We start from the raw sequence: 20,313 nt of genomic DNA, 5'->3' as shown, positions 1-20,313 counted from the left end.
GGAAGCACTGTATTTTTACTCCTGAAAATAATATAACAATACTGTTAACTATTCTGGAATTGAAATAAAATAAAATCCTGCCCATTCACATGTCACGTCCGTCATGAGATTATTCCCTGCTTCCCAGTCCCCTTGTGGTGGTTTTTTTGGGTTTGTTTTTTTTTTTAAGATTTTATTTATTTATTTGACAGAGAAAGAGATCACAAGTAGGCAGAGAGGCAGGCAGATAGAGAGGGGGAAGCGGGCTCCCTGCTGAGCAGAGAGCCCGATGTGGGGCTTGATCCCAGGACCCTGAGATCATGATCCGAGCTGAAGGCAGAGGCTTTAACCCACTGAGCCACCCAGGCACCCCCGCCTTGTGGTGATTTTAAACCACTGTGTGTCCACAAGTCCCTTGCTAGCCCTCCCTTTCGGAGGGGACGCTTTGCTTTCTTTCCCCTCCTTCGGTGTGACTTGGTGTCTCACTTCCAATGGACAGAATGGGCTAGAAGTGCAACTTCTGACCCAGGTTAGGAGGAGCACTGTGGCTTCCCCCCTGAGGCAGTGACTCTGGGGAGAGCAGCTGCTCTAGGCTGCGACGATACAGAAAGTGGGGCATAGAGGCCTTTGGCCAGCAGCCACACAAGGGAATCATCTTAGAGGTGGATTAGTCAAGGCTTCCAATGACTGCAGCCTTTGTCAGCACCTTGATTCCAAGACACCCTAAGCCAGAACCACACATCTAAGCCAGTCCTGATTTCCTGACCAAGAGAATGTGCGATGATGTCTATTGTTTTAAGCCATTGTTTTCTGGGACTATTTGTTACTCAGTAATAGATAACGAACTCACCACTGTATGTTACTCCAGTGAGTTACAGAGAGTGTGTTTTCTATTACGGCCCTTCCTTCTCTCCACAACTGGGTAGTGAACTTGTAGGAAATGTGGATTACGACTCAGGTTATGTGCCTCCTAAGTGACCAGCAAAGTACTGTGCAGAAAACAGGTGACCAATGCATTTTTTTCCTCCACGATAATAGAATAATGTCACTTTTAAGAACGAGGGCTCTGGTATCAGGCATACGTGTGTTCAGAACCCAGCTCTACCATTCGCTAACTGTGTGAATTTGGGAAAGTTCCTTGCCTCTTCTAAGACTCCATTATTTTATCCATAAAGTGGGGATAACAAAAACCCATCTCATAGTTTTCTTGTAAATGTAGGAGTGGGGAGAACATGGGATCCCTGCTCCTTGGGTGTCAAGAGATGGGGGAGGTGACATTGGAGAAACGCTCTGAGGCCCCCCTTGTCATCCTTGTCACTGGTCACTTCATGACACAGGAGGAACAGTGTTTAAGAGAGGCTGACAGAACATGGCCCTGACGTAGACATTTAATGCTCGCTTTCCTGGGTGCTCCAGACTCCCTTCTTGCTCACCTTCATCAATATGAGAGCAGACATTGAAAGAGCACGTTCTCTTTCTGTGACCTGATCCCATGCAGACAATACAACTGAGTCAAGGCCAAGAACCTGGCTTAGAAAGACAGAGTTGGAAGGCCATACCCATCACCCTATGTATCCCTCTCCCTCTGCACATCTTACTGCTGCCTTCCCAGAACCCATGGGCACCTTCTGCTAAACCCAGCCTTCCCCACAGAGGGGGTAATACAGTCTCAATTCTGGGAAAATCACAAAAGAGCCCACCATTGCCTACAATAGAGCTTAAAGAGTAAGAAAGCTAACATTGTATTCTTCTTACATTTTATTACGGAAATTTTAAAACATGTACAAAAATCATCAGAATCGCATAATGAGACCCCCATCTCCCTCTCACCCAACTCCAGCCATTTATGGCCAATCGCATTTCAATGTTGTGTTTTACTTCTCATCTGGCCTCTTGTATCTCAATTGTCTAAAAACTTGAGGGAAGGATTACTAAGTCAGAGTCAGAGCTCTCTGACTTCTAACGCGGAGGGTTAAGTAAGAGAATGGATGTGAAGGTTGCCTCAAACATAATAAGCTTGTAAAAAACAGTAACAGCGATGATGAGCTGTCATCATCAAGTTTGCAAGTTTGACCAAGGTGACTGAGACTGGAATTGTTCGCAGGACGATTGTCCAAAGGCTTCTGCAGAGTAGAAACTCACCAGATGAGAAGCCAGGAGGGCTTAGCTCCTATCATATCCACTCAGAGCTTTTGTTTTAAACATGTCCTTTCATCATCACCTCAGCCACTTACCTCCAGCCTGAGGCGTTGGGATACCATGCCTATGTCGATGCTGACAAACACCATTCGATTTAACCCATCGGGCTCCGCGATGACGAAAGCTCGACTGTACAGCCTGGTGAGGATGCCACGTGCGTTCTGACCAGTCTTACTGTAGCCCATCTAAAGAGGAGGAGAGAGAAGTCAGAGCTGTTCTGCCTCACTCCCCCGCCACCAGAGCTGGGTACAACCACACAGGACGAGACCACTTAGGAAAGGTGAAGTACAACACAGTGGATGGGACACTGTGATTCCACCTGGGATAATAATATGTGTTTTCAAGAATAAAGCCAACATCATAAGAGAGACTTTACTCTTCTGTGTGGAAAAATGCAAAGTAACCATCAGTTTGGCAGGAGACATTCACAGGCCTATGGGCAAGGAAGGGGTTGGCTTGGCTCTGGAATTCTGTTACCATGTCAGCGACCTTCCAGGGTTTTCAGTTCTTTTCTCCTGCCTGAGATACTATGGAAGGAAGTAGTTCCCCTACCATCATCCCACATTCCCAGAATGTGCTGAAGACTGAAGGCTCCCTTCCTTTTGGTTGTTTGGTGTGTGATATTCTTTCTTTCTTTTTCTTAAGAAAATGGTTTCCTGGGGTGCCTGGGTGGCTCAGTGGGTTAAGCCGCTGCCTTCGGCTCAGGTCATGATCCCAGGTCCTGGGTTCGAGCCCCACATCGGGCTTTCTGCTCAGCAGGGAGCCTGCTTCCTCCTCTCTCTCTGCCTGCCTCTCTGCCTACTTGTGATTTCTCTCTGTCAAATAAATAAATAAAATCTTTAAAAAAAAAAAAAAGAAAATGGTTTCCTTGTGATTAAATAGTCTTCACTGAGGGTACCTCATGCTGGCTTTTATCTTGTTGGCCATCCCTCAGTTAAGTCAGTCCAAATGTACCCATCGCAAACCCCCCTTCTCATCATGTCCTAAAGCCCACCCACGAAGTCTTCAGTATGCTTCCTCTACTGCTTGCTTTACCCCTCACAGGAGTAGTGGCACTTCGGGTTCTCATTCCAGAGCTATTTCTCAGAACAGACAATGGGAAACAAGTCCTAGAATCTAAAGATTATTTGGTAGGAATGAGAAAAAAATCTCATCAAACAATGCCATGTTCTGTCTTCCTATGGAAGCTATGAATGAATACACCCATCATCACAATCAAGAAGTTGCAGTCCAGCAGCCAAAAGGCCACACCGGACCCACAGAAGCCTCTTCCTTAGCTTCCGCAGTGCTGGCCCACATTAGGTTTCCAGTTTGAACTAGAGTTGCCTTTATTTCCCAACTGAGAGGTTTAGATCCTCAGTCTCTGATCCAGAGGTGACCAGCTTCTCTTGAAAAACCTTTAAGATAGGGCAGCCCTACATGGCAACAATTGCTAAAGCCATGCACTTTCCGGCTGTACCCCTCACTTCCCACTGCCCCCCAAACTGAGGATTCACTAGACACTTATCCGCTTACACTGGCCTGCTTCTGTCATCTGTGGTGCCCCGTGGTATGTGAGTTTGCCAGCCCTGCCCCTGCCATTCATAAAAAAACGTCCAGTCGACTTTACAAAGGAGATGCCATTGAACACATGGCCCCTCGTTATAGTACAATATTCATAGTGTTAGACGGCAGTGACATCAATGAAAAAGTGAGAAGAAGAAAATGATGATGATGATGAAATTATCTGGAATAAGTGTAGGATGCGAGGAATATCATTACCCGTTTCATTCTCCGTGAGGAGCCCATGATGGACCTACCAAGTTGATATCTGCTACTTGTCCCGTGCAGTCGGCTCGCCCAACACCAATATGGTAGCCACTGAAGTTCTGGAAGAGAGGAGGCTCTGGAGTGCTAACCACAGGAGGGGCCTGCGTGGTCGTAGTGCCATCGGTGTGTGCTGGGCCTTGACTGGCTGTGGAGCCCATGGTGACCGGGGAGCTCTGGGTGGACGGGAGACCTGAATCTAAAAGCAGAATAAAATATTTCAGGGATAACGTCTCAGTCTACTTACTTATTGGCATCAATTAGAACACATAGGTTGAGGTTCCTAAGGAAAAATCTATATATTCTCTTATATTTAAAATATATGGTAAAGGGGCGCCTGGGTGTCTCAGTGGGTTAAGCCTCTGCCTTCGGCTCAGGTCATGATCTCAGGGTCCTGGGATGGAGCCCCACGTTGGGCTCCCTGCTCAGTGGGGAGTCTGCTTCTCCCTCTCCCTCAGCCCCTACCCCCACCCCACTCATGCTCTCCCACAAATAAATAAATAAAATGTTTAAAAAAAAACCACAAACTAAAATATATGGTAAGGAATATCTCAGGAACTTGTTGTAGATAATAATCCTAAGAAGGGTCTTTCTCTTGAACTGGAGATACTTCTGACCAATAATCAAAGCCTGCATTAAACATCCTTCAACTTCTCATCACAAGCCATTCCTCGTCAAACGCACGGCTCTGCACTCACTCACCTTGCTCTTCTCCTCCAGCCAAACAAACCCAGGTGCCAGGTTCCTGGCACACAGCCTGCTAACCCTAGCCTCCAGGGACTGGTCTCTACTCTTCTCTCCATCCAGAGACCTTCCTCCTCTCTGCTCCACCAACCAAGCCCCACAGCTCCCTTCTGAGTTGGTTTGTTTCCGTCACACTCTGAGGCAGCCCAACCCTTGTGTCCAGGGATGCCACCCCCGCTGTCTCTACGCTGCCCCCTCTTCTCCGTTCTCAAGTCTTTTATTTGGAATGCCCACTAGACCACTGTCTGCTTGGCATAGTGCTACCTTATTTTACTCATATTACCATCTGCATATGTGCATGTCCACACACATGTCCTATGTGACCACACACACACATCAAGGGAGGCAGAATGGGACAGAGACTACATGAGCAAGTACCAGAACCAAATAGCCTGGGTTTGAAAACTAATTCTACCACCTACTAGCTGAACAAGTCACTTACCCTGTTCTACCCTGATTATTCCCATCTATAAAATAGAGGTGATAATACTCTACTCCCGAGGGTTGTTTTGAACAACAAATTTAGACTAATTGCCGGCATATAGCTTTAGTTCTATTTATATACTGAGATGTTACCTATGCTTGTTATTTGCTCATTTGTTTCCACCCCAAACAACAGCCAGGGTGGCCAAGGCGACAGATGCCACTGTCACAGGCATTAGTGCTAGGAAAGTACTTAGTCAAGAGACTGGCTGCTGACTCCCCTGAGATCCTAGAGTTGAGGGGCTCTCATCTCTTCAGTTTTACATATAATAAAACCGAAGCCCAGAGAAGTGATGGAACTACAATTTCAGGGACAATACGAGATGAAGCCGGTGCCCAGCCCAGGTCCTCTGACTCAGGGTCTGATGCTCTTTCTTCCATATTCGACATGAAGTTAGAATCCATATTTTCTCAACCACAAGCCTCCATCTGCTACAAGACATCAATTATCGCAAGGAAGGAGGCAGGCTCTTTTTCTTTATTGATACCCATGTAGGAACGGGGTGCCAGCCAAAGGCAAACCATGTCCAATGGCCAAGGACAATTCCTTTGGGACCTCAGAGTCTCAGGTTCTATATCTGGAAAATGACACTAAGACCAGCACCTACCTTTATAGAAGTTTTATGAGAATTAAGGAGGAAAAGGAAGTAGACTCTTGACCGTAGTGCTTGACACAAAGCAACCACTCAACAAACAGCAGCTCCTACTATGAGAATAGTTATCATAATTGTTGATCACCCCATGAATCTTAGCCTCTGGATTCTCCAAGTTTAAGAGCTAAAACTAAAGAAGTCCTATGGATGCTTTCCTTTCTAGCAGTCCATGCGCCTACTCTGCGCACTGCTGGAGCAGAGGATCTCTGTCCCTCTGCAGGAAATTCAAAGCACAGGGTCATGGTAGAGAATATACTGGAAGGAAGAGGCCATAAGAGAGAAAACAGAGGTAAAAAATATTGGGCTCCTTCTCTGTTTGGTCTAAAGCCAGCTCTCCCTTTACTTCGGTCAAAGTGTTCAACCCCCGCCTTTCTTCTCTACTTGTTTACCAGTGTATGACCCACCACCAAAGTAGGGATCATCAAAGACTCAGGGGCCCAATATTGCCTGTAATGTAGCCTACATTGTTTTCCAAAACTAAATTAATTCCCAACATTAATACATCAGGAGAAGCCTAAATCATCCATTCCAGCTTCTCTTGAAAACTCTGGAGATCTGCATCCATGTGACACCATGACAACTACCCACCCCACCCACCTCCCCACACCACATCATTTACAAAACTTGAGTGGCCCTCCTAAGATGTTGAGTTCAACGCTCTCTTCTCTAAAGCTTTCCACAGACTCATTAATATCCAGTGTGCCTGTCATTTTCCTTTTGTCCCCAAGAGGAGGTGATGCCCGAGAAAAGGCAAAGAGAAAGAGAGAAGGTTTGGGGCAAATGCTCACATTACTGGGCCTTGAAGAATTCTGAACTGGGCTTAGGTTAGTGGAAAAGTGAGAGATGAATAAACGCATGTCATAATGCCTATCAACTGGCTATTTGTGGACAAAGGTAAGCTTGATAAAAATTGCTATCGATGCAGAAAGGGCAATTAATGTAAAGGTTAGACGACCATCCCAGCTGCTTAAGTACACATTGAACTGCCCTGTTATCAGCATTATCAGCAGACACTGTTCTTTGCCTTGGTGTCCCCGGTAATCAAGAAATTTCCCACAGGCTAGGAAGAACATCCAAGAGAGCCCATGACAACTTGCCTTTGTGATTTTCGATGGTCCCACTGGTGATAAACAGGAGGCTGAGAAGGGCTACTGTGATAGCGGTCATCAACACGAGGAGGAAGATCAGGAACGTCTCTAGCATGGAGAAGGTGCGTTTGGCCATCTCTCCTGAGAAAAAGCAGAAATGGAAGAGGCAGAAAAAGACAGAATCACAAATTAAAACGTATCTGCTTTGAGCTGCCCAAGCCTTAGATGTCTTAGTTCTTCCATCCGAATAGACTACACCAGGAATGGCAAGCACAGCATACCTGCCACTGCTTCTCTATCCCGAGGCAGGGCAGACAAGACCAATCAATCACAGCACTCTTTGGTGAACTCACATGTGGTTTCCAAAGCCTTCTTGGCACAGTGCTCATTCTAAAAGCCACCGCCTATCAATTGGCATTAGCATCTCAGCCAAAATCTATGTGTACTCCTTGGCTGCATCATACCGCTTTCATTTATGGTGGTGATATTATCTGCACACAGGTTGAGTTTGGAGCACTTCCGTCAATAGGGATGATTGCCCTTGGTTAGGGCTGTCCTCTGTGGTCATGGCCTAAGAAAGACTATCTTGTCTATAAGGAAGTGAAACTCACAATTTTGACCTTGAAACTCCATTTGCTAATCTCCAGTTAATACCTAATAGAAAACAATATGGAAGAGGGAATGGCATCTCCGGTCTCAAGCCAGGCATTAAGAAAATCTCCCTCTTCTGTCATCAGAAGGGTCCCACACATTCTGCAAACCCTGTCAAAGGATGGGGACAAAGACCATGCCCCTGTGCTCTACAAAAGCAGAAAGCGTCCTTACAGACTCCTTAAGCTATTTTGGGAGTAGGAGTTGTCGTCACTCAGTGAGACTATCGAAGCTAAAAATCCACTTAATGTAGCAGGAGAAGGCATAATGTGGTGGTTAAAAATTGGATTCTGCCTTCTGACTCCAAGTCCAAATCTCATTGCTGCTACTTACTGGACGACTTAGGGAAATCCTTCCCAACCCCAAGCCTTAGTTTGCCCATCTGTAAGTAGGAATGTGATGATGATGACAATTTTAGTCCCCATCTTAGAGAGTTCTTATAAAAATGAGATGAGAGTAATAATTCTCTCATCCCATAAAACACAGTAGGTGTTGAACATGTTTGCATTTATCATTAGGTTGCCAAACAGCAGACTCTGCTCCTCACTGTCCTCAAAGGGAGTTTATATGAAGCGAGCATTAAAGAATTACTGGAATCACAGGTAGGAACTTCAGAGCCCATTTTCTTAACCTGTACTGCAGAAAGCCAGGACAATGAGATGGAATTAGAGTCCCAGGACTTGCCTCCGATGGGGGGTAATACACAGCTTAGATGTTACTGTCCCCAAGAGTTACAAATTGGCTACAAGAAAGTGTGCTTAGCCTGGCCCAATGTTTCATTTCAACTTGATTTAGTTGACAAGATAGAAGAGCTCATAGTTCATCTGTAAAAAGAGTCTACATTTACTAATCTAAACCCTCAAGTTTCCTTCCAAAATCTCTGATAATCCACGGCAACACTGAGTCAGCCTTCCTACGTGCCAGGAGTTTAGTAGAATTCCATTGCTGCTGTTCCTTTAGATGGGACGCACGTTCTCCCACACACCACCGACTCTTCCCAGGGACCTTTTCCATCTTTTCCACTACCTGGTCTTTGCAGATAGATTATTTTGCAATCGCTGGACTAGAGTTTAAAAAGCAGTCTAACAGCAAACATTTCAGAGGCAGGGCTGAACTGGAAGGGATCAAAGAGACTGGCCCATCTTTCCAAACTTCTTGGATAGCAGGAGGATTTCCTCATCCATTTATCACCACCATGATCACTCTCACTGCCACCATCAGGGACAATTTCAAGTTTAAGGCCAAACAAATTAGTTCCGATCTTGGTCCCAACATCCACCGTCAGCCCCCAGGAGTCAGGAGACCCATCTAAGATATGCCTCTGAAACTTTGATGATCCAACTAAGCTTACTAGTCCTGTCCCAATAGAACAACTAAACATGGCTGACCGACAGGGGGAATTCCCAACCCCAGAGTGTCCACACACGCATTGTGTGTGTAAATGTGACCTCATGGTAGGAGCCTACGCAACAAACAGACATGGTTCAAAATCATACTGTTCTTTTTCTTTCTTTCTTCTTTTGCAAGTTTTATTCTGTTGAACTGATGACCACCACCAGCCTTTTACACAAGTCAACAAGACACTTGATTTAACATTAGCATGTCCGGCTCAAACTCAGATTTCAATGATGTACTTCATGGGGTTCACTGCTCTGTTGCCAGAATTACTGCCAATGTTATTACTCCTCTTTTTTAACCACTTAGCACTATTTATTTTCCACTGATGACTATCATCTGAAGACAAAGCAAATGCCTTGTCTGCCTTCAGAATGTGCCACGGAGAGCTGAGCTAATGGTTGTAAAAGATTTGACACTTCCCACTGGTTCTCACTTCTTCTGGCACAATTCTGCAAGTTCAATGATGAGGTTCTGTGACACCACAGCAAGCCACTTGCCACATCTCTACCACGCTGAGGTCTCAGTTTTTCGAGACTGTGAGAGTAAAAGGTAATAATTTTGTAAAATGGGTTTCCAAGGCTAAGAAAATGGAGGGAAGCTTTTAGGGTTTCATAAGGATCTCTAAGACAGAGAGATGATTCAAGATCCCTCCCTCCCTCTCCAGGACCATACAGGTACTCTTACCTGATTCAGCCAATCAAAAGAAATCCTGCATCCCAGTAAAGCACGTGATAGTCCAGAATCTCGTTTCTTCCCCCTTTCCTGTCATTCAGCCTAGATTCCTCAGCACGTTCTGAAACCTACCAAGGAAAAATGTTCACTGTCATGCCCAGGAGAGTAGAGTTCTCATTAGCATATCATTGTGGGCTTGGTGCAGGATGAGATTAAAGTGTGTTGATAACAAGAACCTTCTAGCAAACTCTGCCCTGGGATGGACTGATACTGAGGTAGAGAAGATCTGCTGGACTGAAGGTCATGGATTTCAGCCTTTACAGGCCTCTCCAGCACAGCAAGTTCCGTGCAAGGTCTATTGCCTGGGTCACCAGAAAAGAGCACCTGCTTTATTTCCCACTGGTCACCCAACAAGTGACCAAGAGGGACCGATGATGTGTACTGGACATTAGTGTGGACTCTGGCTCACACTGAGCTACGTACGCAACGCGTACACCAATTTCAGATAAGAAAAGTGATTCTTAACTCTCAGGTTTTTGTACATTAAAAGAACGCGAAATTTTAGATGAACTAAGAATGTGAATAATGAGTATACAACAGGGCAAGAACGCTGTGCAACCATGAAATAATTTAATGACCTAAGAAAATTACTGTATTAAGTTACTTTAAGCTTAAAAGACATTATAATCCAATTTTTAAAGTAGAATTTATTTATATGTGTGTGGTCATAAGAACTGTAAGAAATCACAACAGGGACACCTGGGTGGCTCAGTCAGTTAAACGTCTGCCTTCAGCTCCGGTCATGATCCCAAGGTCCTGGGATTGAGTCCCTACATCAGGCTCCTTGCTTAGCAGAGAGACTGCTTCTAGCTCTGCCTGATGTTCTCCCTGCTTGTGCTTGCTCTCTTGCACTCTCTCTCTCTCTCTGACAAATAAATAAATAAAATCTTAAAAAAAAAGAAAGAAAGAAATCACAGCAAAATGTTAAGAAGTAATCTGGTGGTAAGATTATGAGTTTTGTTTTCTTCTTTTTGAGTCTTGGTATTTTCTATAAGAGCCTTGTGCATTTTTGTAAGGGGGGAGATAAAATGTTTTACCTCCTCTTGAAGAATGTATACTGTATAACAGTATGACGTTAAATAATGGCACACAAGAGGCAAAAAGAGGAAGAAATAGGCCAAACTTCTCCCCTCCATATGCCACTTTTTTCACTAAATCCAAGTTGTCCAGGAAGAAGTTTGAAGAACACACAGGGCACTTTATTCCTTGCAGGCTTAAAAGAGACCAGCCCCCAAAGTCCACTGGAAATATTAGATCTATAAGTGCCTCCCAATAGTGCATTCAATAATGTGGTTTAGCTACTTCTCTCTGACACAGCAGGGAGCAGGTTAAATTATGGTATTAAACCAGTTTGGGTGGGGGTTTTTTGTTGTTGTTTGTTTGGTTTTGTTTTTTTTTTTTTTTTTTCTTTTTGCATGCATTGATGTTAGAATTCTTGGCGTCAAGGAGCAGAAGCCAAATCCAGCTAACTTAAGCAGAGGAGAAAAGAGAGAGAAGTAAATTCACTGAAAGGCAGCAAAGGAAGTTGAAGATCTAGGCTCTGGAAGGCCAGAGAGCTGGACAGATCTAGGTGGCAGGAGTGACTGCCATGGAAATGCTTTAGGTCTTTATGTCTCTAGGTCTTTAGGTCTTTAGGTCTCGCTACTCAAGATTCAGGGACAGCATCTGACTGGCCCAGCTCAGAGCATAGACATATCCTTTCCCTCGAGGAGATACTTAAACCTCTCAACAAGACCAGAAGGGTAATTCTCCAGAATGAAATCCAGGCAGATAAAAACCATAGACACCCACTAGTGACTTGTCATCAGCCTTCCGTCTCCCGCCCTTCTCCCTTACGATGGAGCCCCCCACTGTCCCCTCCATACCTCTCCACCACTTTCTGCCCCAAGAAAAGGAGCCCTGCCATGCTCATTCTCACCAAGACTTAGCAGGTGACCTGCAGTCTAGTCCAGTAAGATCATTTTAACCAGGGCTTAGTAGATCATATATTATTTCCCAGACAACATTTGAAGAACCATCCCTAAATACCAAGGGGTGAGAATCAAGGGACTGTCAAGCACTGGGGCAAAGCCAGTGGAGCACTGGGGCAAAGCCAGTGGAGAAGTGATGTTGGGCCAAGGGGATCAGCAGTAGGCTTCAAACCAGCTGGCTCCTGTAGCCCGGACCACAGGGGGCGGTGGGGAGAAGATAAAATCACTGCCAGTCGTTTCATGTCTACATAGATTTGATTTCTGTCTGAATGGCCCTCAGATAAATCTTGTTTGCTAGGATAAGGATGACTGTCCTACTCTATGCATTACCCCAGAACATGTGCTCATACTCCACCCATTGAACAGATGAGGAAACACACACAAAAGGGTGACATGGCTTCCAGAACAGGAAAGGATGCTTCAAAGTGAGCGTGGTTGAGCAATTCTTACTGTAGGATGTGAGCCAAGTCTCCAGATTTCTCAACAAGTTCTCTTGCCACTCACCAAATTCTTTTTTTTTTAAGATTTTATTTATTTATTTGACAGAGAGAGAGTGATCACAAGTAGGCAGAGAGGCAGACAGAGAGAGAGGGGGAAGCAGGCTCCCCGCTGAGCCAAGACACTGGGATCATGACCTGAGCTGAAGGCAGAGGCTTTAACTCAGCTACCCAGGCATCCCGTGGAATAAATTACTTCTTAAAAACATATATTAGGGGGCGCCTGGGTGGCTCAGTGGGTTAAGCCGCTGCCTTCGGCTCAGGTCATGATCTCAGGGTCCTGGGATCGAGTCCCACATCGGGCTCTCTGCTCAGCAAGAAGCCTGCTTCCCTCTCTCTCTCTCTCTCTCTGCCTTCCTCTCCGTCTACTTGTGATCTCTCTCTGTCAAATAAATAAATAAAATCTTTAAAAAAAAAAAAACATATATTAGTTCATAGAGCATCCACACTTGATCTTAGCCAAAAGGCCGAGAAGCGATTATTTCATAGACTGTGCTCTCTTAGTACTGTTTCTTGGTAAAAGGGACAGGAGATCCTTGAAGAAATGGCTGATTCTACATCTGGGACAAGAAATACATGAATGAAACCTGCAGCATGTTTTCACACCAGGAATCAAGGAGGCCAAGGTGATGATCACAAAAATTAGAATTGTATAAAAAGAATTAGAGGTTTCCTCTCAAACAGCTCAACTTGGACATCAGTTTTTTTAAAAAATTGCAGTAGAGGGGCACCTGGGTGGCTCAGTGGGTTAAAGCCTTGCCTTCGGCTCAGGTCATGGTCTCAGGGTCCTGGGATCAAGCCCCACATTGGACTCTCTGCTCAGTGGGGAGCCTGCTTCCTCCTCTCTCCCTGCCTGCCTCTCTGCCTACTTGTAATCTCTGCCTGTCAAATAAATAAATAAAATCTTTTTTAAAAATTGCAGTAGATTGACGCAAACCAAATTTGCTTAAATCTATGACATCATACTAATACTTAAAGAAAGTTCAGTTACCTGTAAAAGATGCTACCTTTAAATTAATGAATTCTATTTTGCTTTTCTGAAAACTGATAAGAAAAAAGGGGGAGATCAAGAATGTATTCTACTTTTCCTATGTAAATTTACCTTGGAAGCCAAATTATTGATGGGGGATAGTTTCACACACTTGAAATATTCCAGCGAATAAATGAGGAAAGAATGAAAAACCAAGAAACTACATGCTTTGCAAACCCCTAGTGAAGTGATGGAACAAGACGATGATCATGACTGGATGCTTACATAAGTCACCCAAAGATACACAAATGAAGATTGCAAGCCTCGGGGTGTTGTGTTCTCCTCAAGCACTCTAAACTGTAGATTAAGAGTCTGGGAGATGTGCCCATCAATTCATGCTGTGAGACCCTCATTATTTAGAATCTGATTCAAACAAACTGGTTTTAAAAATTAGGAGATAATTGTGAAAATTTGAACACTGACTAGATACTTAATGATCTTAAGGGGTTATTGTTAAAAATGTTAGCATGCTAATGGTATTGTAGTCAGAGCTTTTAAACAGTCCTTATCTTTTAGACACAGATTTTAAAGAACCTGAAACAGATTTTAAAAAAAAAAAAAAGAAAGAATACCAAAAGTTCAAAAATTGGATGGATGGATGGATAGATACATGTATGGTTGGATAAATGGGTGAGTGATTGATAAAGGGAGAGGTAGGAAGCTAGATGTATGGGAAATAAGCTTTGCTCTTTAGTATGCAAGTGGAGGGAAGAGCTGCAGCTTAAAACACTATTGGCTTTATAGAGGGCTTCTCTCAACACCCTTTCTAAACCCAGCTGGCATGCCAACGCCAGATGCTCACTTGCTTAGAGTTCAAGATGCAGCCTCAGTTCTGCCTTTCAGATGCACTAGGGTGAGAATTTGATTCAGAACTGAGCCACATGGAAAGAGACACTCTCTGTATCACACACCTGCTTTGTTGGTTGGGACTGTGGCGGCATGGCTCTGAGAAAGCAGTATGGTGGCTTCTTCTAAAGGCTGTAGCCACTTCCTTATTCTAGGATCACTACCAAAGCACCCCTTCCCTCAGCAGCTCAGGTCTATATTTAAGGAGAGTTTTTCCTGGAAGTTCAACCCAATTCTCTGTTTTGATCCTTCACAATGATTGGGCAAGTTATCTCTATCCCCTAATAAATCCTGTTCCTCTTGAGCTAGCTGGTGTAGATTCTGTTACCTCTGAGAACCTGCCCAAGAAAAATCTCATGAAAGTGAGCACTGGACCTCCTTTGGAGAACATATGCATTCTAATTGCTGGACACTGTATGTCAAGCTGCCTCTGGGAACATTTTCAAAGTTAAAAGTGCTGAGCACGGGGCGCCTGGGTGGCTCAGTGGGTTAAAGCCTCTGCCTTCGGCTCAGGTCGTGATCTCAGGGTCCTGGGATCGAGCCCCGCATTGGGCTCTCTGCTCAGCAGGGAGCCTGCTTCCTCCTTTCTCTCTCTGGCTGCCTCTCTGCCTACTTATGATCTCTCTATCTGTCAAATAAATAAATAAAATCTTTAAAAAAAAAGTTCTGAGCAGTCTGACACAATGAATTCTTCATTAGGTCAGAAAAGAAATTAGTTTTAGGTACGCAGGGCTGCCATACTGGAACCTTACCACCTTATACGGTTTGCAAAGGAAGGAAAAATCCCATTGAACCTCAAAGTAGCCCCATTATCAGATGCTATTTATAGATTCACCTTTATACTTGGCTGTGTTGAATCTCGACCTCAAACCTCAAGCAATAGAAAAGAGGTCTTTTCTGTTCCATGTTGGAGAGACTGTTTTGTATTAAACCCCTTCTGCACCTGTCATACATTGATCTTGAGAATGAGACTAATGGATGTACTTCACTGTGGTGAAGAGCCCAGTTTCTTTCTGGGAGGGAGGTCACAGCTCTGACCATAGTGGCAGAACACAGGAAGAAGATGGTATGTCACAGAGTAGTACGCCGTGGCTCTCCTTCAGAGTAAACCTGGGGGGGGTGGGGTTCACAAAGCTTTTGTTCCCAAAAATATTGTCCTGGTTTTCTCATAGAAAAAAATAGATACACTCTCCCAGGGCTGCAGAGTTTCTCACCCCAGACTTACTCAGTCCTGCCTTCAATACAAAGAGCAAAATCAAAGGCTAAAGATTGAATACATGGGAAGGAGTGGAATTTGGAATCTGAAGATTGAGACTTTTTTCCCAGTGACCTTAATCCCTCTGTTTCTTTTTTTTTTTAAGATTTTATTTATTTATTTGACAGAGAGAGATCACAAGCAGGCAGAGAGGCAGGTAGAGAGAGAGGAGGAAGCAGGCTCCCTGCCCAGCAGAGAGCCCGATGCGGGGCTCGATCCCAGGACCCTGAGATCATGACCTGAGCCGAAGGCAGCGGCTTAACCCACTGAGCCACCCAGGCGCCCCAATCATTTTCTTATTAGAAAAATAGAGACCAACAAAAACCTACTTTGCTGCAAGGTTCACATAGACGATATTTTTTTAAAGTCCTTTGCTAACCCTACAGCATGATGTGAGTGAGTTATTATATTAATTAGGCCAAATGTGGATGCCCAAGAGTGGTGGGTTCCATGCAGTTAAACCTTACAGCACAGTTCTTTTCTTGTTGTATTCCTCTTGGGCTGTGCTCATGATCTCCCCTTTAGAGTCTGACAGACTCAGCCTTGGGAAGAAGGGGTGTCTTTGCTGTTTTCAAAACATGCAGAGGGTTTGAAATGTAGATAAGAATGGAATTGAAAAATTCCCCAATTGTCCTACTGGTAGAAAACCACCGTGGGTCTATATAACCTTTGCAGAGTATTTGGAAATTATTCTCTGGTGAGTTATCTTTTTCCAAAACCATGGATATGGATTTGTTGCATTTGACCTCCTTGCCATACAAGTGACAAATTTGACCTGTTTGCCATACAAGATTAGGAAGGCAGACTGGGGGGAAACAGGCTGCAGTTGCATTTATCTTCATTTCAGGGACAAGGTGATCTGTTGATGTGATTCCTTCTACATAAACCTCAGAGGCTTAGCATCTCCCACCCAGCATGGTGCAACCATGGAAAAAATACCACATTGTTCACATTATAGGGATCCCAGAAGAAGAAGACAGAGGAAAGGGAGGGGGCAGAAAATTAATTTAAAGAAATAATAGCTGAAAACTTCCCTAATCCAGGGAAGGAAATCAATGTCTAGATCCAGGAAGCCTAGAGACAGACCCTCCTCTCCAAAATCAACCCAAGGAGGTCCACACCAAGACAGGGTAATCAAAATGGCAAATGTGATAAAGAAAGGATGTTAAAAGCAGCAAGAGAAAAGAAGGCAGTTACGTATAAGGAAAATCCCATATGGTTATCAGCAGATTTTCAACACTTGGCAGGCCAAAAGGGAGTGGCATGGTATATTCAAAGTGCTGAAAGGGAAAAATGTGCAGCCAAGAATACTCTATTCAGCAAGGCTGTCATTTAGAATAGAAGGAGAGATAAAGAGCTTCTCAAAAAAAAGAAACAAAGTTTCTCAGACAAACAAAAATTAAAGGAGTTCATGATCACTAAAGCAGCCCTATAAGAAATATTACAGGGAACACTGTGAGTGGAAAGAAAAGAACATAAGTGAGAGTATGAAAAGTAAAAAACACAAAAGCAGCAAAAATAAGTATTCCTATAAAAATGAGACAAGGCATTCATAAAATAAAAGGACGTAAAATATGACAGCACAAACCTAAAACATGGGGAGGACAGGAGTAAAGAATGGGTTCAAATTTAAATGACCATCAACTTAATATAGACTGCTATCTATATGCAGAAGCTATATACAAATTTAATGGTAACCACAAATCAAAATGCAAAATCATAAATATGCAAAGAATAAAGAGAAAGAAACCAAAGTGTATCATTAAAGAACACCAACAAACCATGAAAGAAAGGAAGAGAAGGAAAGACCAGAGTAAAATGACATAAACAACCACAAAGGAGTAACAAAATGGCAATAAATACATATCTATTAATAATTACTTGACTATAAATGGACTAAACTCTCCAATCAAAAGACAAAGGTGACAAATGGGTAAAAATAAAAATAAAAATAAATAAATAAATAAATTAGACCCCATATATATGCTATCTACAAGAGAGTTATTTCAGACCTAAAGACACCTACAGATTGAAAGTGAGTGGATAGAGAAACATTTATCTTGCAAAGGATTATCAAAAGAAAGCAGAAGTAGCAATACTTATATCAGACAAAACAGACTGTAAAACAAAGACTGTAAGAAGAGACAAAGAAGGGCACTATACAGTCATAAAGGGACATTCCAACAAGAAGCTATAATAATTTGGGGCGCCTGGGTGGCTCAGTGGGTTAAGCCGCTGCCTTCAGCTCAGGTCATGATCTCGGAGTCCTGGGATCGAGCCCCGCATCAGGCTCTCTGTTCTCTCGGGGAGCCTGCTTCCTCCTCTCTCTCTGCCTGCCTCTCTGCCTGCTTGTGATCTCTCTGTCAAATAAAAAAAAAAAAAAAGAAAGAAAAGAAAAGAAGCTATAATAATTATAAATAGGTATGCCCAAGCTGGGAGCACCCAAATATATAAAACAGTTAATAACAAGCATAAAGGAAATAATTGATAGTAATACAATAATACTAGGGGAACTTAATACCCCACTTACATTGATGGACAGATCATCCAAAGAGCAAATCCACTAAGAAACAGTGACTTTGAATGACACACTGGACCAAATGGATTTAACAGATACACTCAGAACATTCCATGTTAAAACAGCAGAATACACATGCTTTTTTTTTTTAATTTTTTGAGATTTTATTTATTTATTTATTTGACAGAGGTCACAGGTAGTCAGAGAGGCAGGCAGAGAGAGAGAGAGAGGAGGAAGCAGGCTTCCTGCGGAGCAGAGAACCCAATGTGGGGCTCGATCCCAGGACCCTGAGATCATGACCTGAGCCGAAGGCAGAGGCTTAACCCACTGAGCCACCCAGGCGCCCCAGAATACACATGCTTTTCAAGTTTACACAGAACATTCTCCAGAAGAGATCACATGCTAGCCACAAAACAAATCTCAACAAATTGAAAAATAAGGGAGTCATACCACACATCTTTTCTGACCACAGTTTATAAGACTAGAAATCAATGACAAGAAAAAAATCAGAAGGACCACAAATACATGGAGGTTAAATGACATGCTACTAAACAATGAATCAGTTGACCAAAAAAATTAAAGAAGAAATCGAAAACTACATGGAAACAAATGCAAATAAAAACACAACAGTCCAAAACCTTTGCGATGCAGCAAAAGTTGTTCTAAGAGGGAAGTATATGACAAACAGGCTTACCTCAAGAAGCAAGAAAAACCTCAAGTCAACAACCTAACCTTACACTTAAAGGGGCCAGAAGAAGAACAAACAAAACCCCAAACTAACAAAAGGAAGGAAGTAATAAAGATTAGAGCAGCAATAAATGATATCAAACCTAAAAAATCAATAGAACAGGGGTGCCTGGGTGGCTCAGTCATTACGCGTCTGCTTTCAGCTCAGGTCATGATCCCACAGTCCTGGGACCAAGCCCCGCATCGGGCTCCCTGCTCAGCAGGAAGCCTGCTTCTCCTTCTCTTGTCCCTCGCCCCGCTTGCACTCCCTCATTCGCTGCCTCATTTTCTGTCATATAAATAAATAAAATCTTTAATAATAATTAAAAAAATAAAAAATCAATAGAATAGAGCGATGAAACCAGGAACTGATTCTCTGAAAAGATCAACAAAATTGATAAACATCTAGCTAGACACATTAAAAAAAGAGAGTGAGAGGACTCAAATAAATAGAATCACAAATGAAAGAGGAAAAATAAACAACTAACACCATAGAAATACAAAGAATTATATGAGATTATGAAAAATTATATGCCAACAAACTGGACAACCAGTTAGAAGAAATGGGTAAATTCCTAGAAACATATAATCTACCAAAATTGAAGCAGGAAGAAATAGAAAATTTGAACAGACTAATTATCAGCAATGAAATTCAATCAGTAATCAAAAAACTCCCAACAAACAGAAGTCCATGACTAGAATTCACATGTGAATTCTACCAAACATTTAAAGAAGGATTAATACCTATTTTTCTCAACTATTCCAAAAAATGGAAAAGGAAGGAAAACTTCCAGATTCATTCTATTAGGCAAACATTACCCTGTTACCAAAATCAAATAAAGACATCACACAAAAAAAGAGAACTACTGATCATTATCTCTGATGAACCCAAATCCAAAAATCCTCAACAAAATATCAGCAATAACTGAATCCAACAACACATTTTTTTAAAAAATCATATACCACGATCAAGTGGAATGTATTTCCAGGATGCAAGTGTGGTTCAATATTCACAAAACAATCATCATGATATGTCAGTCACATCAATAACATGATGTTGGGAAAGGATTAAAACCATATGATCATTAAAGTAGATGCAGAAAAAGCATTTGACAAAGTTCAGCATCCATTCATGATGAAAACTCTCAAAAAAGTAGGTCTCGAGGAAACATATTTCAATATAACAAAGGCCATATATGAAAAACCCACAGATAACATTATCCTTGATAGGGAAAAACTGAATGCTTCCCCCCTAAGGTCAGGAACAAGACAAGGATGTCCACTCTTACCACTTTGATTCAACATGGTACTAGAAGTGCTAGTCACAGCAATCAGATAGCAAAAAGAGATAAAAAGTACCCAAATTGGTAAGGAGGAAGTAAAAAATTTTCACTATTTGCAGATGATATAATACTATATACAGAAAACCTTAACAACTCCACTAAAAAACTACTAGAACTCTTGTTTGTTGGGAGATTTTTGAAGACTGCTTCAATTTCCTTGCTGGTTATGGGTCTGCTCAGGTTTTCTGTTTCTTCCTGTTTCAGTTTTAGTAGTTTATACATCTCTAGGAATGCATCCATTTCTTCCAGATTGCCTAATTTGTTGGCATATAGTTGTTCATAATACATTCTTACAAGAGTCCAGGGCGGGATGGCTTACCAGGGGAATTCTACCAAACATTCAAATAAGAATTAATACCTATTCTTCTGAAGCTGTTCCAAGAAAACAGGGAACC

General features: G+C 42.8%; 1 protein-coding gene across 3 annotated transcripts in view; it reads right to left on the bottom strand.

Annotated features, from left to right (window-relative positions):
• The window catches only part of ASAH2 (N-acylsphingosine amidohydrolase 2), a 70,071-nt gene extending 60,235 nt beyond the window's left edge, over nucleotides 1-9,836 (bottom strand). Inside the window, exons 1-4 of one of the 3 annotated variants that reach the window (XM_047702952.1) lie at nucleotides 9,686-9,836; nucleotides 6,962-7,093; nucleotides 3,978-4,183; nucleotides 2,214-2,363 (exon numbers count right to left, since the gene is read on the bottom strand). In XM_047702952.1, the coding sequence (XP_047558908.1) occupies nucleotides 2,214-2,363; nucleotides 3,978-4,183; nucleotides 6,962-7,088 (483 nt within the window). In that variant the 5' untranslated portion in view covers nucleotides 7,089-7,093; nucleotides 9,686-9,836. Of the gene's footprint in view, nucleotides 1-2,213; nucleotides 2,364-3,977; nucleotides 4,184-6,961; nucleotides 7,094-7,233; nucleotides 7,347-9,685 lie in introns of those variants that run through there. The other 2 variants (XM_047702950.1, XM_047702951.1) reach the window with 2 other exon arrangements.
• Nucleotides 9,837-20,313: the final 10,477 nt, after the last annotated feature.

Source organism: Lutra lutra, chromosome 14 (assembly GCF_902655055.1).
Source record: "Lutra lutra chromosome 14, mLutLut1.2, whole genome shotgun sequence".
NCBI lineage: Eukaryota > Metazoa > Chordata > Mammalia > Carnivora > Mustelidae > Lutra > Lutra lutra.
Note: the sequence above shows the minus strand (reverse complement) of the source record. Positions and strands in the feature narration are given on the sequence as shown.